Source organism: Onychostoma macrolepis, chromosome 07 (genome assembly GCF_012432095.1).
Source record: "Onychostoma macrolepis isolate SWU-2019 chromosome 07, ASM1243209v1, whole genome shotgun sequence".
NCBI classification, from domain to species: Eukaryota; Metazoa; Chordata; class Actinopteri; order Cypriniformes; family Cyprinidae; genus Onychostoma; species Onychostoma macrolepis.
The window spans coordinates 44,788,773-44,814,438 of record NC_081161.1 but is presented as its reverse complement, the minus strand read 5'-3'; the positions used below and the strand labels follow the sequence as shown (position 1 = coordinate 44,814,438).

At 38.6% G+C, this 25,666-nt stretch overlaps 2 protein-coding genes across 6 annotated transcripts in view; both read left to right on the top strand.

Moving 5' to 3' along the window:
• arhgef11 (Rho guanine nucleotide exchange factor (GEF) 11) overlaps positions 1–1,159 on the top strand; it is a 38,506-nt gene extending 37,347 nt beyond the window's left edge. For all 3 annotated transcript variants that reach the window (XM_058781477.1, XM_058781478.1, XM_058781476.1), the window contains one exon: positions 2–1,159. In XM_058781477.1, coding sequence (XP_058637460.1) covers positions 2–60 — 59 coding nt within the window. In that variant the 3' untranslated portion in view covers positions 61–1,159. The remainder of the gene's footprint in view (position 1) is intronic.
• Positions 1,160–5,511: 4,352 nt separating this feature from the next.
• vangl2 (VANGL planar cell polarity protein 2) lies at positions 5,512–25,665 on the top strand. 3 transcript variants are annotated; one of them, XM_058782970.1, is made up of 8 exons: positions 5,512–5,706; positions 11,422–11,676; positions 13,737–13,860; positions 20,118–20,725; positions 21,916–22,052; positions 22,174–22,309; positions 23,842–24,085; positions 25,289–25,665. In XM_058782970.1, exons 2-8 carry the CDS (start codon positions 11,606–11,608, stop codon positions 25,547–25,549), a joined length of 1,581 nt encoding a protein of 526 aa, XP_058638953.1. In that variant the 5' UTR covers positions 5,512–5,706; positions 11,422–11,605; the 3' UTR covers positions 25,550–25,665. The 3 variants fall into 3 exon arrangements, with proteins under 3 accessions (XP_058638953.1, XP_058638952.1, XP_058638951.1); XM_058782969.1 differs by lacking the exon at positions 5,512–5,706 and adding an exon at positions 6,597–6,613; XM_058782968.1 differs by lacking the exon at positions 5,512–5,706 and having other exon boundaries at positions 13,743–13,860.
• Position 25,666: the final 1 nt, after the last annotated feature.

Sequence of the window (25,666 nt, the reverse complement as noted above, 5' to 3'; positions counted from 1 at the left end):
GGTAAAGAGGGCGTCTCATCAGAACCAGCTCAGCCAGAAATCCAGTCCACTGGTTTCTGACGGTTATCACTGGACCTACTGGAGGACTTTTATCTCGCACACACAGAATCACGCAAACACACGCTCTGCACTCTATGATGTAGCCCCTTCCCAGCATGCCTTGCGCCTGGAAGCGCCATCCAGGCTAAATTATGTGTTGTGTGTGTCAATCAGAAATTCGTGACTTGGGACAGACGACCCTTCGGCCAGCGCTGAGAAAGAAAGGACGAAAAAGAAAGTACTAGTGCATTCGAGAGAGAAAACGAAATGTTGTTGACGAAGAACGTAATTGCGAAGCAATGCGCGAAGAACAAGAAATGAAAAACGCAAGTGGAACGTGAACTAGCGCAGCTGAAGACATGACTCTGTCCCGCGAAGGAAACCCGGCACTTTACCTGCTGTTCGTCTGTTTCTCCTCCATTCAGCTCGTCAGGAAACTCGCGAATACAAACGGGCGATGTTTCGGTCGCGCATATTGTGAGCCGCGTCCGTTTACGGGTGGACGGCGTTGACAAATTCAGGTTCTTTTGCACTGGGACCCCTGTGAAAATAAACACGGGGGGCGAATAAGGATGTCTCACGAATATCGTTGTTCGTTCGTTAATATCGTAGCTTGTATTTCATTGCGTAACACTATGCGGAAAAAAAAGGAAGGAAAGCGAAAAAAGCTGAAGGTTTTATTTGTGGTCAATTATCGAATGAACATTTTTTTTCGGTTTCTACACACTATCGCACAGTTCGTAACTGGACTCCTGTTTATATATCGTACAGAAACAAAAAAGGGGCGTGTCTATGAATTCTGACATCATGTCATGTGACCTGCAAGCTGACACAATTGTATTACGTGTAAATACTGTGAACTTTTGTCGCACACCGTTTGCGGTTGTTCATTCGTAGCTCAATGGGTGCTTGAAACAGAAATGAAGGGATCGGAAACTCTAATAATAAAAAAAACAACGTAATTATTACGTTTGAAATGCAAGCGTCTTTATAAGTGTTTAACTCGTACACCTAACCTGCCAAAGGAGGATTGTTACCTCACCTCCTTTTAAGTTTTTGTTTCTTATTCTTATTTTGTATTTGCGAGTTTGTGTGACTGCAGAGTGTTTTTATCGCGAATTGAATTCGGCGGCGAAGGCTTGTATGGATAACTGCTGTTAACTCAGGTGGAGAAATGTAGAGGGGATTTCTCTCGTTAGCTTTAACTCCTTCTCATGCGTTTTCTTCTCGTCTTTGGTTTCTTGCCTCATTCATCCATCTTCAACGTTCATTCATACTCGTCAACGGCTCGACGATTTGTACGCTGCACAACGAAGAAACCCATGCTCGTGCGAACTACTGTACGTAAACGTTTGTTTTTATTTGTATTGACATTCACTCATGTAATATAGTTGACGGCCTGTTTTATATGTTCATTTTCTGTAAAGCTCTAGTCGTTTCTTTAATTTTATTTTTGTAGATATGACAAACGAAAAGATGTGTAAATTATTTTCTCTCCCTCTTTTTAAAAATGGCGAGATTGTTAGATGCACAGAAGGAAAATGAAAACTCGTGTTTAAAAAAACTCATTTGTTTTGTGAAATTAAAAATGTTTAAAAAACCTCGCAGTGTGTTTTTGGTGGTGAATTTTAAGAAAGGTTGCTCATATTCAAAGCCTGTCCGGACTGATTTTCTTCTCACATTCCAGTAACTTTATCTCTAATAAAGAATGAAAAGCGGCTTTGGAATTGGATCTGGCCTTTGAAAACGGATTGAAGCATGAAAATTGATATCTGTCAATATTGTGGTTAGCACTAATGATATACATTGTGAAAACATAAATTTTTTTGTAGCATTTCATAAGCATTTTTTTAAATTTATACAAGCACAGGAATGCAACTTTTATTGAATTTGCTCATTTTCCTAGATACTTGTTTTGAATATAATATTATATTATATTTTTAAAAGGCTAATGTCAGTTCTACGGAATTATTTGAGGTAAATTGGAACTGTGTTTTCAGGAAAATACTTATAAATGTCAGATCATAACAAGCTGTCAAATAATTTTTTTTTTTTTTACATCTTATAATTTTATACAGTTAATTAATTATTATTTCTGTTGGCCAAAGACCTGTTTGCATGTTACCTTTTAGATTTTTGCTTGTTCAAGAATTACATTTTGCTTAATTTGTGAAACTACAACCTTCCCCGTTATAGAACCAGTGAATGTTAAATGAACTGTGGGTTTTTAGAGTCACAAAGCATGTGTCAGAACAGAAATTAAACCATATAAATATTCACTGAAGTAAAAAGTGTAACAACTCACCCTGCTTTATTCTAATTTGAAATTTTATCAGCTGGTGCTGTCAAAACAAAAAAGCAAACAAACAAAGAAGTTATCTAATTATAAAACATTTTATTGTAACTGTATACACTGCAGCAAGATTTATTGTTTGTATCTCAAATACAAAGAAAAGAAATGTAATTAACAATAATAAAAATGTAATTAAGAACAAGGCATTCGATTAGATAAACAACACTGAGGAGTTTTTATTTGCACTGCACTTTCATAATACACATTATTTCAAAGCAGCTTTACAGAAATGTGATGTTAATGTCCTAATTTTCCCACAATTAGCTGTTTTGGATGGTTTACTGTATGACCTTAATATAAACAATCAAGCTATTAAGATTTGCTATATTGTAAATAATTACAAAGTATAAATTATGTGAATAAGAAGTGTAACTGCAAGTCATTTAACATATTTTTTTTTTTTTAGTTTTCCAAAATGTTTCAATATATTACAGACAACAGAGGCAAAATAAGAGCCTAGTTTAGTGCATATACAGTCATGGCCAAAAATATCGGCACCCTTGGTAAATATCATCAAAGAAGTTCTGTGAAAATTAATCTGCATTGTTAATCCTTTTGATCTTTTTTTTTTTTTTTTAATCACAAAAATCTAACCTTTCATTGGATAAGAATTTAAAATGGGGGGAAATATGATTATGAACTAAATGTTTTTCTCTAATACACATTGGCCACAATTAACGGCACCCTTTTATTCAATACTTTTTGAAACCTCCATTCGCCAGTTTAACAGCTCTAAATGTTCTCCTATAATGCCTGATGAGGTTAGAGACACCTGACAAGACATCAGAGACCATTCCTTCATCCAGAATCACTCCAGACCCTTTAGATTTTCCCAGGGAAAGCAAGAGCTGATAAAATGTAAAAACTGTAACTTGAATGCAATGTAAGTCACTTTGGATAAAAGCGTCTGCTAAATGCATAAATGTAAATGTAAATGTAGATTCACAGCTCCATGTTGCTGCTTCTTCTCTTCAGGTCACTCATGTTCTACAGGGTTCAGGTCAGAGGACTGGAATGACCAGCAGAAGCCTGGTTTTGTGCTCAGTGACCCATTTTTGTGTTGTTTTTGAGGTTTGTGTTTGGATTATTGTATGGTTGGAAGATCCAAACATGGCCCATTATAAGATTTCTAACAGAGTCAGTCACTTATTGATTTTTATCTGTTTGTATTTGATAGAATCCATGATGCCATGCGTCTAAACAAGATGTCCAGGACCTCCAGCAGAAATATAGGCCACAACATCAAAAATACAGCAGTATATTTCATTGTAAACATGGGGTACTTTTTATCCCTGTGTTCACCAAACCCATCTTGAGTGTTTGCTGCTAAAAAGCTCATTTTTTAGTTTCATCTGACCATAGAAGCCAGTCCCATTTGAAGTTCCAGTCGTGTCTGATAACTGAATATGCTGGAGTTTGTTTTTGGATGAGCGAGGAGAATTATTCTTGAAACCCTCCCAAACAACATGTGCTGATGTAGGTGCTGTTTGACAATGTTTTTAAAGGTTTTCTGACCCCGAGACTCAACTATTTTCTGCAATTCTCCAGCTGTGGTCCTTGGAGAGTCTTTAGCCACTCAAACTCTCCTTCTCACCGTGCATTAGGACGATATAGACACACGTCCTCTTCCAGGCAGATTCATAACATTTTATGTTGATTGTAAATTATTAATTATTGTCCTGATGGTGGAAATCTTTTCTTAAAGCCACTTCACTAATTTGTGAAGCTCAATTATCTTTTGCTGCACATCAGAAATATATTCTTTGGTTTTTCTCATTGTGATGGATGATTAAGGGAATTTGGGTTTTGTTTTCCCTCCTATTTATATTTCTGTGAAACAGGAAGCCATGGCTGGATAATTTCATGTTCATAATCACCCTGGAGTGCTCAAAATTGTGAATATGAATATACTTCAAAGATATTTTACTCATAAGAATTTCTATGGGTGCCAATAATTGTGTCCAACGTGTATTTGAGAAAAACATTTATTTCATATAATGATATTTCACCCCCATTTTAAATTCTTATCCAATGAAAGGTTCGATTTTTGTGATTTAAAAAAAAAATAAAAGATCAAAAGGATTAACAATGCAGATTAATTTTCACAGCTGCCTTTATCATATATATATATATATATATATATATATATATATATATATAATGTATATGTGTATATATATATATATATATATATAAAGTGATAGATATATAGATACATAAATATATAAATTATCCAAAAATAGCAATCTCAGTAAGTTAATGTGTGTGTGTGTGTGTGTGTGCACTTGTACAGCTATCTGTGTGAGGGCTAGTTTGAGTTTTAGACCATAGGAGTGAGGACAATCTTGTAAAATGAGGTCATTTTGGCTGGTCTGGTCTTTCTGAGACCCCTTTAAAGGCCCGTTTGAGGGTCAAGACTTGGTTTTGGGGGTCAGGTTATAGTTGGGTAAAGGTTAGGTTTAGGGAAAGGGTTTGGGTGAGGCACTTCTGATGGGTAGGTTTAGGGTGAGGAGCTAGAGATTGCATTGTGTCAGTGAATGTCCTCAAAAAGATACAGAGTGTGTGTGTGAGAGAGAGAGAGAGAAGTGTGTGTGTGTGAGAGAGAGAGAAGTGTGTGTGTGTGTGTGTGTGTGTGAGAGAGAGAGAGAGAGAGAGAGAGAAGTGTGTGTGTGTGTGTGTGTGTGAGAGAGAGAGAGAGAAGTGTGTGTGTGCGTGTGAGAGAGAGAGAGAGAGAGAGAGAGAAGTGTGTGTGTGTGCGTGTGAGAGAGAGAGAGAGAGAGAGAAGTGTGTGTGTGTGAGAGAGAGAGAGAAGTGTGTGTGTGTGTGTGTGTGTGTGAGAGAGAGAGAGAGAGAAGTGTGTGTGTGTGTGTGTGTGTGTGAGAGAGAGAGAGAGAGAGAGAGAGAGAGAAGTGTGTGTGTGTGAGAGAGAGAGAGAGAGAGAGAGAGAGTGTGTGTGTGTGTGTGTGTGAGAGAGAGAGAGAGAGGTGTGTGTGTGTGTGTGAGAGAGAGAGAGAGAGAGAGAGTGTGTGTGTGTGTGTGTGTGTGTGTGAGAGAGAGAGAGAGAGAGAGAAGTGTGTGTGTGTGTGTGTGTGTGTGATGGGAAGGCGGAGCAGGAACGTGGGGGAGGTCGGGTTTATTCTGGGCGTGTATCAGCTCAGGTTTGAATGGAGACGGAAATATGTGAGTTTCTGTGAAGAAAATAGAAAAAAGAAAAACACGGACGCGAAGTAAAGCCCGCAGGCCAGAGAACATTTCACATTCACTGATCCAGAGCGACTAAACTACAAGAAGAGGATTTTACTCATCTGCAAACTGTGAGTTTACGAAGAAAAGCGGGATTTTTTTCCTTGTTTTTTTGTATCGTGTGGATTATTGTTCTGGTGAAAGAGATACAAAGAGGCGAGTGAAAGTGGCTGCTGCATGTATCATTTGCGGGATGCAGAGGGTTATACTTCCGTTTTAAAACATTAATATCTCATTCGGATGGGTTTCTACTAGGACTCTATTATATTCAGTCTGGTGTTGCACGATAGGTTTAAAGTTAAACAGTTGGCCGTGAATCTGTCGTGGACTTTGCATTGAAATGCACGAGAAACCTCGAGGATCCGCTTTCATTGTTTTCTGTAAACTGCGCTTTTGAATGAAGGTTAGCCGGAGCGGGTTTGTTTCACAGCTTCTCTTGGACTCTTCTTTGTGTTCAGAGATCCACAAATTCAGCCGTTTGGAGTAAAAGATACGGCCGATTACAGCCCAAGACGTTTTAGGCGCTGAAACTTTTTTTTGAAACCACAATTAATAGTTTTAAATCGAAAGAAAGTGGTGTTTTTTTCTCTTTGGATGAGTCTCAATACAGTGATATTTAGCGTAATGATTCGTTTTAGTGAATCGATTCGCTTTAGTTTAGCGCTTCGTCGGAGTCATCGCTCGAATCCCTCCCAGAGTTGTTCTTGCGTTTTAAATAGCTTCCGTTTGATTTTGTAAGTCTTTTGGTTTTACATATATTTAACTTTTTAAGCTGTATTATTTTAATACGCGTTTATGTTTATGATTCCAGCATTCCACCTGCCTCGCAGTCGAGTGATTTACGAATGTGGAGCGAATCGGTTCGTCTGAACGATCACATCGATTCGGTTCAATAGAATGATTCGTTGGCATCGCTAATGATAATTACTCACTGGATGCTGTTACACTTAGTGATGGTTATTAGACAACGCCCGTAATGTACAAAAATCTATAAAAACATTCATACAATCAATACATGTAACTTTTGAGAAATATTTAGTTTGTTTTTAGTCGTTAGCGTTTTCCTTGAAACTAAACCAATTGCACACTTTTCCCATCTGAGCTTACTCAGTGATTTTCACATTTATGTGCATAATTGTAAAACAAACTCGTGTTTTTCATTGCACGCACTTTTTAAAAGTGATTTATTTGTTTATTGTTTGTATTTCACTCTCTAAAGCGTAGCGAGACCTCAATAAGAAATGCATGCACTAATATTTTATTGTGGTTTTTGTTGTAAACTTTTTTCCCCTTGTTTTCTTTTTCTTGTTTTTTTCTTTTAATTTACGTGCAGAACGTAGACAAAAAAATTACATTTTTGTTACTTGGTATTGTTCGGTTACGTTGTATTTAGGTTACTGTGTCACGTCGAGTGTGGTCGTAGGAAGGCCCGAAAGCCTCGGACTCTCGTAGGTGCGGGCGGCGGGGTGTAGCGCATGTCACGCGGCGTGATTGACGCCTTCAGTCCGAGGCTTTGAGGCCCGCGCGGTGCAATGAGCTCAGATGTCTCCTGTACCGTCTCCTAGGAGACTGTAACCCGAGCACGGCATTGAAACACTCAATGGACGCTCATTTATAAACAATTAGACGTTCACAGTATATTTTGCATTCTTCATAAACGAAAGTACAGTGTAGGTGATTTGTAGGCTTCATTTGGTGCCAGTAATGTGCCTTGTGACACTTGAACATGTGTGTTTGTTCAACTGTGTTGTTGTTTAAATAGGTCAGATGAGACCAGGGATAATGGGTAACTGTATATGCAGGCAGAATCCACACCTGGGACCGGTGTCTTGGTTCATAAATCACAGCTGCCACGCCTCACCTTCACAGTTATTACTGCAGCTGCCAAACGAATGCATGGCACTGAATACCAGATCAACTTCTGCACCTTTACAGTAAAACTGCAGTGGCGTGTCATCCTGGACTGATATATTTAGATGCAATCTTGTAGGATGCGGACGCTTAGTTTTGGAGCATGGCCTTCTTCAGATCTTGATCTGTTTATCAAGGTCTGTCTGCTGATTTTAACGATGTCTCATGTGGTTGTGGTTTACTTATACAGAAAGCTGAGATTGCTGACTGATAAATATTGTGCGTAATATTGTTGCAATGCCTGTTTTCTTTTTCTTTTTTTTAAGAACTGGAGTATTCTCCATATTGTCCATCCTATTACTTATTGGTCACACAGTGATTCATGTTTTTGTTTCAGGTTGTTTTGCTCATCACACCTGTATCTGATGCATTTACGAGCGCTTCCCACGTAAACGCAAGCGTTGGCAGCTGGCCCCCAGGTGTCTTGTTTAAAGGTGGAGACGCATTAGTCAAATTTTGCTGGCAAAAAGTTTTATTGTCTATTATCAGTACTGTAACAATGTATGAAGCACAGATCACACAGAAGTCACTTTCAAAAAAAGCAGCTTTCTGAGCATCTTGCCTGATCAAATGACTGGATTTCGCCGACCTTGAGTCTAAAACTATATACGACTGTAACGATTCTGATTCAACTTTGTGACTTGGGTCTAATGAACGATTCTTTCAATCATTTGGAGGATGATTGCTATATTTTACAAAATAAAACACACATAAGTTGACCTAGTTCAAAACTGCATTGTGGAGAGAGAAAAAAAAAGCACAGTTAAGTCGCATTTTGCGAAACGTTTATAAACATTATTTTAGTTCCTCTCACTCAACAAAATCCTTTAAATTTAACACAAAAGGCTGTAGAACAAAAATGACAAATAGATGTAGAACTTAAACAGAAAATATAGTGGCATTCCTTATAAGCAATGTTTATTATAAACTCCAAGTCTATTTAATGTTTCATGTGAAAATTGCTCTAAACGACTAAACATGAAGTGACAACAGTTAACCTGTTGCACTGATCGATATTTAATCCTTTAAATTGAACAGAATATAGAACAAGAGTTAGAAATAAAAGTAGAACTTGCATATAAAATATAGTGGCGGCTTTCCTTATAAGCAACACTTATTATAAATGATGCCAAGTCTAAACTCTATTTAATGTGAAACTGAGTTTCTATCACGTGGAAATTGCTCTATACGAATAAACTTGAAGTGACAACAGTTGACTTGTTGCAATGATGCACCAAAATCAAAAAATCGCTATATGTACTTGATTCGAAGTAGTTGTAGCATATTTTAGATGATTAAAAAAAGTTTCAGGAACACTGTATTTTACGGAACAATTCTCACTATTAACTAATTGCTTATTAGCGTGCATATTACTAGCATATAGGCTGTTTATTAGTACTTAAAAATGACATATTAATGCCTTATTCTGCATGAACATATTTTACATCCCTTAATCCACCCCATACCTAATCTTAACAACTACCATACTAAGTATTAATAAGCAGCAAGTTAGCAGGTTGTTCAGGGAAGACTCTCAGATAATAGTGAATATTGTAAAGTTTCTTGTATTCTGTCAAATCTGGTAGTCTGAACAAAATGACACTATTCCCAAAAACCTGTATTTCAGTTTCCAGCGCTACTTGATTCACAGTTGGGTTTAATCGCTGAAGGCCAAGAGAAGACGGGCGTTCCTCCTCAGACTGATGGGTGACACATGTTCTGAATCCGTCCTGGACAAATGGTGTCTTATCAGCTCTGTAAACAACTCCTGACGCCCACACACACACACACACACACACACACACGTGTGTGTTTGTGCTTGAAGAAACGCTGTCTGTCTGTGTCTGTCTCACATGAGTCCTGTTAGCAGACAGAAATGTCAGCGTTAAGAGCAAAAATAGACGGCAGAGTGCTGGCTCTTATTTAGATAATCAGATTGAGCCGTTACTTAAGAAACGGGCAAAACAACTCGGCTCGTTTGGTGAAGAAAACAATGCAAAACAGACAAGTGTTATTCTTCATACTGGTTTGAGTTTTATGTTCATATATGGTGGATGTCTAAAGGTCAGGCGGCGATAGAAGCGCACAGCCCCTCCTGACCCCTCACACATTCATTCCCATAGAAACAGCCAAGCTCAGTTGCTGTGGAGATGACAGGCGATGGCTGGGGAATGTGTGTGTGTGTGTGTGTGTGTGTTTGAGTAATGGGGTTTTTATGGAGATGCTGAAGTCCTTGTGCAGGATGCTTGGCTGAGATTAGTCTCTAAAGTTTTTTGATGATCTTAAAGTGTTACAGAAATGCTTTAGTTCCTGTGCATCGCAACAGAAGTCTTTAGAGTTATTTCAAAACGATTAGAAATGCCGATTGTGTGTATTCCTGAGAGATGTTCAAACACAATGGCCATCATTCATTCACATGAGCAGAACAAATTTCTGTGGAAAATCGTTGTTTGCCTGAATTGTTGTGATTAATTGAATGAGACAATTTACGTGAGAATGATTTAAATACAATTTCCTCAGCCTGTGTTTCACAAATGAAGCTCGGTGTTTTTACACAGAGGTCAAGTGTTGGGTTTCTGGTTTGAATATGTAAGTAAATTAGGGCTGCGTTGTATTGAAGAAAAACGCGATATGCGATAACTTATTAACCCTACTCTTGTGTTGGGGTGAATTTGACCTATACTTGATTTAAGTTGCTTAAAATACTAGTTAAACTGTTCGTTTCTTCTTGAACTCTGGTGATTATTTCTCATTTAGGGTTGTGAATGTGCATGCAAAGTTTCAACACACTTGTTTTGGAAAGGCTGTATATTACAGATTTTGTATTGGGGTTATGTTGACCCCCATTGGTTTGCATGCAATTTACCAAAAATCATTGCTTTGAAAAAACAAAGAGTCGGGTAAAGCAAACAGAAGACTTTCATTGTAGCTTGGCAAACTCTTATGAAATGTAAAACACAAAGTTTCCTGAAAACTGAGACTTGTCTTCTCAGTTGTCTGAGAAAAGTTTGTTGTTTGTCAAATTGAGTTTCACAGATCTGTTAAATGTTGTTTTTGGTTTGTTAGTTCTTTTGGATCTCAATTACTAGTGTTGCAACTAAAAAAAAACAGCATGAGAGATTCGTTTTACCCTCACAAGGGTTTGAGAAAAAGGCAAAACAAGTACGAATGAATGCGTATTTGCACCTCAGTGTAGATTTTTGGCAAATGAAATGGAAACCAGTGTGGGTGAATAACTCTGAACATAAAGGTTGTACCCAGTTTTTGAACATTTAATGTGATATGCAAGCAATTTAGAGGTGTAAAAGCAATTAAAAAAGCAATGTACACTGCAAAAAATGCTTTTCTTACTAAGATTGTGTTGTCTTGTTTCCAGCCAAAATATCTTAAAATTCTTAAATCAAAAAGGATTTTCTAGACAAGTAAAAATTGTCTTGTTTTCAGAAAAAAAACAAGTCTCAATTAAGTGAGTTTCAAACAGAAAACAAGATTAATTTGCTTGTTTCAAGCAAAAACTTACTTAATTTTGACTTGTTTTTGCTGTAAACAAGACAGTTTTTACTTGTCTAGAAAATCCTTTTTGATTTAAGCATTTTAAGATATTTTGGCTGGAAACAAGACAACACAATCTTAGTAAGAAAAGCATTTTTTGCCGTGTAGAATTTTTTTGTAAAAGCTTTTTTTTTTTTTTGAAAAATGTAATCTTTAATGCTTGAAATTTATGTTTTACATGTAACTTGAGTTACATATAGCTTGGATATTTTGTAACTTTTTGAAGTATGATTTGGTTGTTGCGATGTGCATATTGTGATTTGTGATGTGACGGCAAAGTCCAGAAATTCATAAGCGTTAATCTTCTGTTGTTTTCCTCACAGGTCCGTCCTCTCCTCTCCGTCAGCCTCCAAGATAGATTCTCTCAGGAGTAAGGTGGAACTGCTGAAGTTGCCATTGACTCTGTCGTCCAAATCCATCTCGGAGCGCAAGACTCAGCTGGGCGGAACCACAGAGCGCTCCAGGGGCGGAGCTGGGGCCCACAAACCCCGCCCACCAGCCCCAGACATGGATAACGAGTCGCAGTACTCGGGCTACTCCTACAAGTCTTCACATTCACGCAGCTCTCGCAAGCACAGGTACATACTGATCACATATGTGACCCTGGACACATGTACCCACGGGTATATTTGTAGCAAAAACCAACAATGTATTGTATGGGTCACAATTATACGTTTTTCTTTCATGCCAAAAATCATTAGGATATTAAGTGAAGATCATGTTCCATGAAGATATTTTGTAAATTTCCTACCGTAAATATATCAAAACTTAATTTTTGATTAGTAATATGCATTGCTAAGAACTTCATTTGGACAACTTTAAAGGCGATTTTCTCAATATTTTGATTTTTTTTTTGCTCCCTCAGATTCCAGATTTTCAAATAGTTGTATCTCAGCCAAATATTGTCAGATCCTAACAAACCATACATCAATGGAAAGCTTATTTATTCAGCTTTCAGATTATGCTTTTCAATCTCAAATTAATTGGAAGTTACTCGGCCGTGACAGCGATGATCGATCATGAAAAAAATATTATAGCAGCACCTTGGGCGACACCCTGAGCTCTGATTGTTTAGCTTGCAACAGCATGCGGTTCAAAGTATAGACGTGAGAAGAGAGAGAAGCTTGGCTTTGAAGTCACGTAGTGATGTCTGGGTTAGTTTAGCTACATGCATATCTGATTAATCTAATAGACGATGCGTTGGGATATTAACATTTATTCACATGCTGAATGTGCTGCATATTACCAGTGATTAGTTTCATGCACACATGCAATGCCCGAAATTGACAGAGTTATTTGAGACATTCATATTGCTTTTAGATGTTTCTTTAAAAAAAAAAAAATACTGATCCTATAATAATGATAATGTAGATGAAAATATAGCACAAATCTGCCATAAGCATTATAATGAGAACTTTATAGGATGTGAAATCTATAGTAACCCCTTTTCTTTGCCCGTGTTTCACGGCAGGAGCTCTCTCTCGCTCTCGCTATAGCGTGTAACTTACAGTTCACTGCCATATGCATCCTTTTGTGCAGATACAAGTTGTACAAGTTATCTGATTAATATCATAAGAAGTGTCATAGAACGGATTTCAGTTTATTGTAAAAGTCAGCTTCACTTCAGGCAGCTATTCGTTTTTAGATGCTTCTTTTTTTAATAACATTGCTGCATTATAATCAATCTAACAGTGTTCTAATCATGTTTTCATGTCATTTTTATTTTTAACATTCATTTTTATAACAGTCTTCAGATATTTTCATTATCTCCATTACAGCCATGCCCCGCCCCTGAGTGCTCGATTAATCGTTTTTGAAACCTAATGATGATCGAAATAAGAAATTGCCAAAAATGCCCATCCCTAGGGTCACGTATTCAATTGAAATGATTCCTGTTTATTCAGTCCTGCCCATTCCTGTTCCTGCAGAGTTCAGTTACAGGCCTCATCAAACACACCTGTCTGTAATTATCAAGAGCTGCTGAGGATCTTAAAGAGCTGCTTCAGGTGTTTGATCAGAGTTGGAGCTGAACCTTTTAGATTTTTTTTTTTTATGGTTTTGAAGGAAGTCTCATCTGCTCACCAAGGCTGCGTTTATTTAACCAAAAATACAGTAAAACAGGGAAGTTTTATTAAAATTGAAAATAAGTTTTCTATGTGAATGTCAAATGTAATTTATTCCTGTGATCAAAGCTGTATTTTCAGCATCATTACTCCAGTCTTCAGTGTCACATGATCTTCAGAAATCATTCGAATATGCTGATTTACTGCTCGAGAAATATTTCTGATTTATTATCAATGTTGAAAACCATTGTGCTGCTTTTTTTTTTTTTTTTTTTTGTGTAAACCATGAAACACTTTTTTTTTTTTTAGGATTCTTTGATGAACATCATTTATTTGAAATGGAAATCTTTTGTAACTTCATAAATGTCTTGACTGTCATTTTTCATTTTTCAATTTATTGGATACTGGCTTTTAAAAAAAGTATTTCTTTCAAACTTCTTAAAAAACTTTTGAATGGTAGTTTAAATGTGGTTTCTTCACTTCATTTGCAGTGTAAAATGTGTTTTTTTTTTTTCTGATCAAGCTGTGTTTTCTTGTGCTTTTATGCAACTCGTGGTCTGTCCCATGTGGTTCAGGGACAGGAGAGACAGGCATCGCTCGAAGAGCAGAGACGGCAGCAGCAGAGGAGACAAGTCTGTGACCATCCAGGCTCCTGGAGAGCCGCTGCTGGACGCCGAGTCCACACGCGGAGATGACCGGGTCAGTACATGCTGCACCAGAGTATTAGAAAGTGTTTGGAAAGAATGAATTTCATTTACTGTATCACAGGAATGAGAATCACCATTGAGAATAATGCAAATCACCAAAAAACCTTCAGAAGTAAAACATCAGGACACATCAAAAATAAGTTCGGCCAGCCATAGAGAATTGTTCGAAGATGTTAAAAATCTACTCTCTTATTGCTGCTTATTCAATTCAGCATTTGTTCAGCATTTATTGGCCAAGTGTGCATAACATACAAGGAATTTACTGCCGGTATAAGGCGTCTCGCACACACACACACACACAGTTACAAAGTAGAATTTTTATGGCTAATGGAAAAAAGCTATTCTGAAATCTGGTAGTTCTTATTTTACTGTACCAAACAGTAAATGAAGAACACAGGACCGATTCAATCATACCCCGTAGAATATACACACAGTTCCACTAGACAGATTATACTTCTTTAACTGACGGAGGAAATGCATCCTCCGCTGTGATTTCTTAACCACGCGCATAACGTTGTTGTCCCACTTGAGATCGCTACAGATGGCAGTGCCAAGAAACTTATAAGAATCAGTGATGCTCACTGTACAACCATTTATTTTTATTGGAGCAAAGCAGGTAGACTTCTTTGTAAAAATTAATAATCATCTCTACGGTCTTGCCAATGTTTAAATGCAAGTTATTACGAATACACCACGAGACGATCTGATCCACCTGCTGACTATATGCTGATTCATCTCCATTATGAATAAGGCCAATGATTGTAGTGTCATTAGCAAATTTTAAAAGCTTGACTGTAGAATCTGAGGAAGTACAGTCATTCGTAAATAGAAAATAGCAATGGGGGAAGCACGCACCCTTGAGGGGCACCAATACTCAGGGTGCTCGTTCCAGATGTAAATTCCCCCAATTTTACTTGCTGCACTCTGTCCGTGAAAAAATTTAAAATCCAGTTGCAGATATTACTTGGCACCAAAAGCTTTCTTAATCTGATATGAAGAATGTCTGGTATAATTGTATTAAAGGCTGTACTAAAATCTACGAAAAGAATACGTGCATAAGACCCTGGAGTATCTAAATGCTTCAAACTAAAATACAGATCCATATTCAGCGCATCTTCCACAGACCTATTAGGCCTGTATGCAAACTGGAATGAATCCAGCATTGATCCAGTAATGACCTTCAGATGTACTAATACCAGCCTCTCAAAACACTTCATAACCACTGAGGTTAAAGTGACCGGTCTATAGTCGGTTAGGCTTGAGATGCAAGCCTTTTTGGGAACCGGTATGGTCCCAGAACGCTTGAAACATGCTGGAACCTTGCTCAGTCTTAATGATGTATTAAAGATCTGAGTAAAAATAGGGGCCTGCTGGTCTGCACAACATTTCAGACAAGGAGACACTTGATCAGGGCCAGAAGATTTCCTTATATTCTGACATCGTCCTCGCAGATCGAAAAAGCTGTAGAAGAAATAGAAGAGATGGATGGAGATGCACAAGAAGACACAGCTATTTGAGATTTAAAAGAAATGGGAATGGGAGTGAGTGGAGACAGTAGAGATGTTATTACTATATATTCTAGCCCTTTGTAAAGCACGTTGGTCAATATGTTGTTTTTAATGGAGCGATGTTAATATAGCAAAGTGGAAAATGTCATGAAACTAATGTCACTATACAAAAATATTATTGTTTCCCAAAATAGACTTACATTTACATTTAGTCATTTTGCAGACGCTTTTATCCAAAGCGACTTACAATTTGGGGAACACATGAAGCGATTCATCTTGAAGAGGCAATCCGACAAAGGAAGTGCTTGTAACACCAAGTCTCAGGCATTGTTTAAATAAGTACAAGCTAGCAAGGGAAGGAATAAGTAAGGAGAAAGAGTGAAAGAGTTTTTTTATGTGTAGGTTGAAGTCAAGTAGTGTTGAAAGAGGTGAGTTTTCAGCTGTTGCTTGAAGATTGACAGGGATCCAGCACTCCGAATATGGGTGGGAAGATCATTCCACCAGCCAGGAATGGTGAACGAGAATGTTCTGGAGAGTGATTTTGAGCCTCTTTGTGATGGTACCACGAGGCGTCGCTCACTAGCAGATCTCAGATTTCTGGAGGGGATGTAGATTCTTAATAGTGAGTGCATGTAGGCGGGTGCTGAGCCTGTGGTTGTTCTATGAGCAAGCATCAGTGTCTTGAACTTGATGCGAGCTGCGATTGGTAGCCAATGCAATGAGATAAAGAGAGGTGTAACATGGGCTCTTTTGGGTTCCTTGAAGACCAGTCGTGCCGCCGCATTCTGAATCATTTGTAGAGGTTTGACTGTGTTTGATGGAAGTCCAGCCAGAAGAGCATTGCAGTAGTCCAGCCTAGAAATGACAAGGGCCTGGACAAGAAGTTGTGCAGCATGCTCCAGAAAGGGCCTGATCTTTCTGATGTTGTGTAGTGCAAACCTGCAAGATCGAGCAGTCTTTGCAATGTGGTCTTTGAAGGTCAGCTGGTCATCAAAGATTACACCAAGATTTCTGACCGAAGTTGATGGGGTAATTGTTGATGAACCTAACTGGATCGTGATGTCATGCTGTAGAGTTGGAGCGGCAGGAAAGACAAGAAGCTCAGTCTTTGCCAGGTTGAGCTGCAGGTGATGTTCTTTCATCCATGCCGAGATGTCTGCCAGGCAACCTGAGATCCTTGCAGCTACCGTTGGATCATCTGGTTGAAAAGAGAGATAGAGCTGTGTGTCATCAGCATAGCAGTGGTAGGAGAATCCATGTGCCTGTATGATGGGACCCAGTGATGTAGTGTATGCGGAGAAGAGGAGGGGTCCAAGAACCGATCCCTGAGGAACCCCAGTGACCAGTGTATGTGCTTTGGATACCTCCTCCCAGGCCACCCTGAAAGACCTACCAGTGAGATAGGATTCAAACCAGCGGTGGAATTCCAGCGATGCCCAGTGATGAGAGGGTGGAGAGGAGTATCTGATGATTGACAGTGTCAAACGCGGCAGATAGATCCAGCAGAATGAGGACTGATGATTTGGAATGGGCTTTTGCACTGCAGGGCTTCAGTGACCGAGAGAAGCGCAGTCTCAGTTGAATGGCCACTCCTGAAACCTGACTGTTTAGCGTCCAGTTTGTTGTTCTGTGAAAGAAACAATGAGACCTGGTTGAAGACAACACGTTCAAGTGTTTTCGCTATGAATGGAAGGAGAGAGACAGGTCTATAGTTTTCTATAAGAGAAGTGTTTAATGTAGGTTTTTTGAGCAGTGGGGTTACCCGAGCCTGCTTGAACGCAGTGGGGAAGATGCCTGTGAGGAGGGATGTGTTGATGATGTGTGTGAGTGTTGGTAAGAGCGTGGGAGAGATTGCTTGCAGAAGGTGCGAGGGATTGGGTCAAGAGGACATGTTGTAGGATGGTTGGAGAGGAGAAGTTTGATACTTCAGCCTCCGTCCAGGGGACAGAAGGAGAAAATGGGAGGTTTAGCAGTGGATGTGGTTGGTTGGGGGTCCTGTGTGCGTGGAGGTGAGAACTGATCACTGATCGATCTAGTTTTGTCTGTAAAAAAAAGTAGCAAAGTCATCAGCTGTAATAGAAGTGGTGGAGGGGGACAGAGGAGAGAATTAAATGTTCTGAAGAGATTACGCATGTCTGGAGCGCTGTTGATCTTGTTGTGGAAATGTGAGGATTTGGCAGTGTGGACATCAGCAGAGAAAGATGAGAGCAGAGACTGATACCTACTCAGGTCCGACGGGTTGTTTGATTTGTGCCATTTTCTCTCTGCCGCTCTGAGTTTAGTCCGATGTTCACGAAGAACATCAGATAACCAGGGGTTAGAAGGGGCAGTCCGTGCTGACCTAGAGGAGAGAGGACAAATGTCGTCTAGACAAGAAGTTAAGGTAGAGCATAAAGTTTCAGTAGCTGCGTTACATCCAGAGATGAGAAATGGGTAGGTGAGGGAAGAGAGGAGGATACTACAGAGGAAAGATGGGAAGGAGAAAGGAGCGCAGGTTTCGTCTAAAAGTAACCGTAGGGGGTTGGTGGCACACGGGTAGCAAAATGTAGTGTAAATGTAATGAAGAAATGGTCCGAGATATGTAGCGGTTGTACCAGAATGTTATCTGCAGTACAATTGCGTGTGTAAATTAAATCAAGTTGGTTGCCTGATTTGTGCGTGCTAGTAGTGGTAAGGCGATTGAGATCAAATGAAGCTAGTAGCGAGTGGAAGTCTGTAGCATAAGGCTTGTCTAGGTGAATGTTGAAATCACCAAAGACTAAGAGTGGAATGCCATCCTCCACAAAGAGGACAACAACCCGTCCAGCTCCTCTAGGAAGGTGGCTAGAATTTGTCCAGGGGGACGGTAGATTACCACAATCTGGAGTTTTATCGGAGCTGATACAGTAATGGCATGACATTCAAATGAGTTGTAATTGCAAAGGGTAGAGCGGGTTGAGTATTTCCAATTGTGTGAAACGAGCAGGCCAGTACCCCCACCCCGACCAACTTGACGCCAAGTATGAGAGAAAGAGAAATTAGTAGAGAGCAGCTGGGGTTGCTGAGTCTTCTGGACGAATCCAGGTCTCAGTCAAGCCCAAGATGCTGAGAGTGGATTTTAAAGAAAAGGCAGAAATGAAGTCAGCTTTGTTGACGGCTGACTGACAATTCCAGAGACCCACAGAGAAAGCCAGAGGTGTAGTGGAAGATGTAGAGATAGGGCGTAGGTTAGCAGTATTACGTTGCCGTCTGCGAGTGATGTTAGAGCGTGGCTGAGAGAGAACCGGAATGTTTTGGAGACACATGATAGAGGTAGAAGGAAAGAGGATAGGAGAGCAGAGTGAGGAAGGAAAAAAGATACTTCAGTGTGTAGCTCGGTGTCGTTGCTCGGTTCAAGTCGCACAGGAAAAAGTCGCAGGTCTTTACACCCCTCGGTCTTCACACGAGGAGGCTGAACACGACGGCTGAACGCTTCCGCAGACGCTTCCGCGTCAGCGCACACACCTCAAACAAATACACAGTCTAGAGTGAAAAAAAGCTGTGGTCGCTTTTAATTAGCACAACCACCAGCCAATCGCAGGGCAATGGCTCAAATCGAAACTAACACTTCGCACTTAAGTGCAGGAAAGGAGTTTAAGCTAAAGGGCAGTTATTATAATGACCAGTAAGTGCAATAAAAAATATAAACCACAACGAAAAAGCAGAATAGAAATAGGTAGGAAACAAACTATTCTTTCCTAGCAGCAAGGAATTAATTTAAACAACAGAGCTAAGAATGAGTATTAAAACACTTACGCACTGCCGTCTGTCTCTTCTGGTGACTAATCGCCTTCTCCCTTCAGCTTCAGCTTCAGACTTCAGCTTGTTGGCACCAAAATGGACAAAAAGTACAATAAAATAACCATAAAATCAGTCCATGTGACCAATTTTAGTAGTATTTATATACTATTACAGTATTTGTTTTAAAATAGCTTTTTATATTTTGAGATTTTTTTTTTTTTTAATAAAGTTTTCCAATGTTTCTTTTTTTGTTTTATTTTTATTTCGGTTTAAGTAATTTTAGTACTTTAACTAGAATTTGAAATGTTGCCTTCACTGAAATAATGTATAATGTGTGTGTGTGTGTGTATATGTGTGAAATAATGTCTATTACCTTTTTTTTATTATTCTAGCCTTATTGCCTTGGCAAAATTACTAAAATATTTTTGCTAATTGAAATATTTTTAATTATCCTTTAAATTGAAGGTTTTTGTCTAATGTTTGCATTTATTTCAGCCTTTTAATTTTTTTAATTACCTTTCATTGTTTTTATTTTTCTGTATTTTAATTTTAGCGTAAATTGTAGTTTTGTTATGTGCTTTTGTCATTTTTGTAAGATTATTATTATATATATATATATATATATATATAATTTTATTTATTTTTAGTTTTTACATGATTATTAATAATAATCATTTTTATTATTATTGTAAAGTGTTTAATTCATATTTAGCTTTTTAGTAATTTTAATAATTCAACTTAAACTTATTTCAGCTAGTTGCCAAAGCAACGCTTCTAATTTTTACGTTTTCATCTAATATTTATATTTTATTTCAGCTTTTAGTTATCAAGTATTATTTGTAATGATTTTAATTGACAAAAACAGCAGTGCTTGTGACTCATGAGCCTCATCTGATGTCGTGCGGTGAGAAACAGGCTCATATTTCAGACGTCGCCGCTCCTCTCAGCATCACTCACAGCCTCTCTCTTGATGTCTCATCAGGATGATAACTGGGGCGAGACCACCACCGTCGTGACCGGGACGTCCGAGCACAGCGTGTCTAATGAGGACCTGACGCGGGCGTCTAAAGAGCTGGAGGACTCGTCGCCGCTGGAGTGCCGTCGGTTCGCGGGGCCCGTCCTGAGCGGTGTTCTGGGTCTGTTCGCGCTCCTGACGCCGCTGGCCTTCCTCCTGCTGCCGCAGCTGCTGTGGCGTGACTCTCTGGAGCCCTGCGGGACCCCATGCGAGGGCCTCTACGTCTCGCTGGCCTTCAAGCTTCTGGTGCTGCTCATCTCGTCCTGGGCCCTGTTCCTGCGGCCGCCCCGCGCCACTCTGCCGCGCTTCTTCGTCTTTCGCTGCCTGCTGATGGCGCTGGTCTTCCTCTTCGTGGCCTCGTACTGGCTCTTCTACGGCGTCAGGGTGCTGGAGCCCCGAGAGCGTGACTACAGGGGCATCGTGGGATACGCCGTCTCGCTGGTTGACGCGTTGCTGTTCATTCAGTATCTGGCGCTTGTGCTGCTGGAGGTCAGGCACCTCAGACCGGCCTTCTGCCTCAAAGTGGTTCGCACCACCGACGGGGCCAGCCGCTTCTACAACGTGGGACACCTCAGGTTAGTACCACTCATTACTAACGTAAAGGGATAGTTTAGCCAAAAATGAAAATTTGATGTTAATTTACTCACACTCAGGCTAACAGAGATGGTAGGGACTTTTTTTTTTTTTCTTCAGTAGAACAGTAAAGAGTTTTGGCTGAAACTGTGGTACTTGGTGATTCATAAAATGCATATAATAATATATTGGTGTCATGCTGTGTTGGTTTGAATGTTTGTAATGTGATATATATATATATATATATATATATATATATATATATATATATATATATATATATATATATATATATATATATATATATATATATATGTATATATGTATATATGTATATATGTATATATGTATATATGTATATATGTATATATATATATATGTATATATATATATATGTATATATGTATGTATATATGTATTTATTTAAGCATATAATGATATTCTAGGAATCGTGTGCTTCTAATTTTAAAGCAACAGTTTGGACAGGACTCTTTTCTATTCTAACATGACAATGCCTCTGTGTATAAGGCAAGGTTCAAAAAGAAATGATTGATTTAGTCAGTGTGGAAGAACTTGACTGGTCTGCAGAAAGCCAAGTCCTAATCCAGCTGAACTTTAAATGCAGATCTTGAGCCAAAAACTCTTTACCAAACACCAATGACTTCTGCATACACTATATGGACAAACATATTAGGACACCCCCTTCTTTAGAACAGAAAAAGGCACTTCCAAAGCTTATGCTTATATATAATTAGCATTATTATTAGTTATAATTATATCTCTGCAGCACTTTGGTCCATTTTTATGGTTTTGAAAGTGCTTTATAAATAAAAGTTGAGTTGATACTAAATTTATGGCAGTCTTAATTTTCAAATGTTAAAACATTGGGTTTTTATTTTGGCAGAAAACTGTATGAAGACCACAAGCTTCTTATTTGTTGACAACAGCTGGTTTATGAGTGCTGTTTATTAAGTTTAAGGAAGATGCTTGGCACGTGTTGCTCTTCACTCTGAAACGCACAACATGTATATTTATTTCCTTAAATCCCAGCACTTGCGATTTGATAACGGCACTAAGCCATATTGCAATTTCTATTTTATTTCAATAAATCATGCACCTCTGGAATAAATCAGTAAATGATGTGATAAATGCTGTTGATTCAGAAGGTTTGTGTGTCTGTGTTTTATCTCAGTATCCAGCGAGCGGCGGTGTGGGTTCTGGATCACTACTACACTGACTTCCCCGTCTACAACCCTGCTTTACTCAACCTGCCCAAGTCCATCCTCTCTAAAAAGATGTCTGGATTTAAGGTGTACTCCCTGGGAGAAGGTACACCAAATCTTTCCCATTTTACAGCCATTTCAGTCTCTGTTTCTCAAACTCAGCTGATGAGTGACTGAGCAGGGCTGTTTGTTTCCAGTGGTTCTGACCGCTTGTTTTTCCTCTCCAGAGAACAGCACCAATAACTCGACCGGTCAGTCTCGAGCGATGATCGCCGCCGCCGCCCGCAGACGAGACAACTCTCATAACGAATACTACTACGAGGAGGCCGAGATGGACCGCAGGATCAGAAAACGCAAGGCCAGGTCAGAGTCCTGAAGAAAAACTCTTCAAAAGAAATACTTCCTGATAAATCATAAATATCTGGGTAAATCTCACAAAACAAAAGTGAAAAATTACTGTTACATTAATGACAATCTAATGAATATATAAAACTCACTGTATTAATCAGAATTTAGATGGAAAGTGTTTATGAAAATAATCAATGCAGAAAATCTTAGTATGCATGTTTTTTTTATTAAGTTTTAGTGATGTCAAACGATTAATCATGAGTAATCACATTCAAAATAAAAGTTTTTGTTTACATAATATGTGTGTGTACTGTGTATATATTTATATACACACACACATACATGCACACATATATTTACAAATTTTATATTAAATATGTAAGGAATAATTGACGACGGGCCGTTGAAATATTAGAAAAATAATGCACACCCAAGGTGGTGATGCGGCCATGACGTGAAGTGGAGTTACACCTCGGGTGTGCATTATTTTTCTAATATTTCAACGGATCGAAGTAAATTATTCCACTTATACTACGGTTGCCACACCTCAAGACATCGATCAGATGATACATCCCTATTGTGAGTAGGATTATTTCTTCCGCATCTCATCCAACGCCTCCGTTGCTAATTCCAAAATGTCATTTTAAACCTAGTAACGGAGGCTTGAGCTGTTGATAACAGATTAATGCAGTTAATACAGTTAATAACTATAAGTTATGAGAGGGAGGGAGAGAGATTACCTCTGTGCGTCTCTCAACAGTGTTCGGCAGCAGTGAAACTTAGTTCATTTTCTTCATGAACAGCGCCGTCGTTGTTACCTTGCTTGTGAGAAATCATGTAGTTTTTAAGTTGTTTACTGATAAAATTGTCAGAGTAGCGCTAACAACATTAGCACGATGTATGCTAGTGTGTGCGCAAACTGTTATGTATGTGCGGTCTGTGAGGGAGAGATAGAGTATGTGCTTTCCGTACATAATAAAGCGTAATTTTGTGGCAAAAACATGGACATGATCATGTCGTTTTTATCCTTTTGTTTATATTTATTTGTTTGGCCAGTGTCGTTGTGGGTTTTGGTTATTTTGCTGTTGTAAGACCTTTGGCGAAGTGATATGGTCATTTCAAATGATTTCTGTTATGTAATGCGGTCAAGAGCTGCCTGGAACTACATTCGCTGTGCGTTTCCCTGAAAATAATTGCACACCTTAGAACGTTCGTCAGCCAATCAGATTCAAGCAATTATTGTATGAGTATTTGTATATAAATAATAAATATACACCGTACACATACATATATTATGTAAACAAAAACTCTTTTTTTGGATGCGATTAATCGTTTGACAGCGCTATTAATTTTTATTTATTTAATATTTATTATAATATTATTATTAATTTATATTTTATTTTATACACTTGTATTTTATTTTTATTTTTGGAGTGAATTGTGACCTGGACACATTGTGTGTGTGTGTGTAACTGCATGTTCCTGACTCTTGTATTCAGTTTTTCACCTGTGGAGATCGTTTGCTCACAGTTGTTTTTTCCTCCCAGACTGGTGGTGGCAGTAGAGGAGGCGTTCACTCACATCAAAAGGCTTCAGGACGACGAGGCGGCGACGTCGCCCAAGCACCCGCGTGAGGTGATGGACCCTCGAGAGGCAGCCCAGGCAATCTTCGCACCCATGGCACGAGCCATGCAGAAATACTTGCGCACGACGCGCCAGCAGCCCTACCACAGCATGGAGAGCATCATCGCGCACCTGCAGTTCTGCATCACTCACAACATGACGCCCAAGGTCAGCAAACACAGCCAAAACTCACCCGTCTGCTACTGGCATCCACACTGCTGCTGCTGCGGTTCTGCAGTGTGTGACGCAATATTCAGACAACTTATTACATGTGCACTATATAAGCAGACTTTACTGTGTGCTATATCCCACAATGCAATGTGCTCAGCAACAAGAAGTAACATCATTATGATTTTTAACCTCTCTTTCTTGACTGAACTGCTGCAACTGAAGACATTTTTGCACAAAATTGGATTAAAATAACTCGACAGCACTTGGTGAATTAAATGTGCAGTGTAGTGAGATCATGAGACTCTCAAAAAATGTAGTGTACTACATTCAGAAATATTGTTCAAATCTGAATATACTGTTTAGCATTGCATAGGAAATTTGTTTTATTTGATTGACTATTTTTGACACATTTAGTTTTTATTAAAAAACAGAATTTAAAAATATCAAAAGTAAAATAGTTAAAATAAGTTTTTAAAATGTTATTGTATTTGTTTTTTTATATATTAATGTTCTTAAATTAATATTTAAATTAAGTTTAATTCATTTAATATCGATCCTTAAATTTCTCCATACAGTCCTCCTTTTCAGGACAAACTTTACCTGCATAAATTTAAATAAATGTATTATTTTATTTATTTATTTATTTTGTGTGCGCGTGTGTTACCAAGTAAGCTTTTGTGTGGTAGATTAATGCATAACATTTGCAAAATTTAAGGAAAGTTATTTTTTAATTGGTATTAACTTGTTATTAATATTGTAACATTTTAATTTATTTATTATACTAATAAATTTACTTAAATGTTACATATGCATTTGAAAATATTATTTTAATGTTTCGTAATTTTAATAACTTAATTATTTTAGCCGCCTTTTCATTAAATCACAAACAAACATTTGGGCCTTTCTCTTAAATACTTTTTTTTTTTTTTTTTTGTTCATGTCTATATGGGTAGAAAAATACATAATGTGCCCAAAGACCTTTTGTAATTTCTGTATGCATGTTGAAGTGTATATTTTACATCCTTCTACTAGTTCATTGTAAACGGTCCTGTGTTGTGTGAGTCGTTTTTAAAACAAGAATTCCAAAGTAAAAGAATTAGCAAAATGCCATTTATAGTACTTTTAGGTAGAGCATGCATGTAACATAAGGAACACACATGTGATGACTGGTCCTGATGTGCTAAATGTCTCTGTGCTCAGGCGTTTCTGGAGCGGTACCTGGCCCCGGGCCCCACCATGCAGTACCAGCGTGAGAACGGCAGGGGGCGCCAGTGGACTCTGGTGAGCGAGGAGCCTGTGACCTCAGCGCTGCGGCAAGGGTTGGTCTTCTCCCTCCGCCGCCTCGATTTTTCTCTGGTTGTCACGGTGACACCCCTCCCCTTCCTCAACCTGGGGGAGGAGTTTATCGATCCCAAGAGCCACAAGTTTGTCATGCGGCTCCAATCAGAGACCTCAGTGTGATAACCACAAGAGACTCCATTACAAGGACACAACCACTCGTTTTTTGTCTTTTAGATATCACTTTTATGACCGTTTGTATGTTTTTTTTTTTTTTTTTTTTTTTGTTGTTTTTGTTTG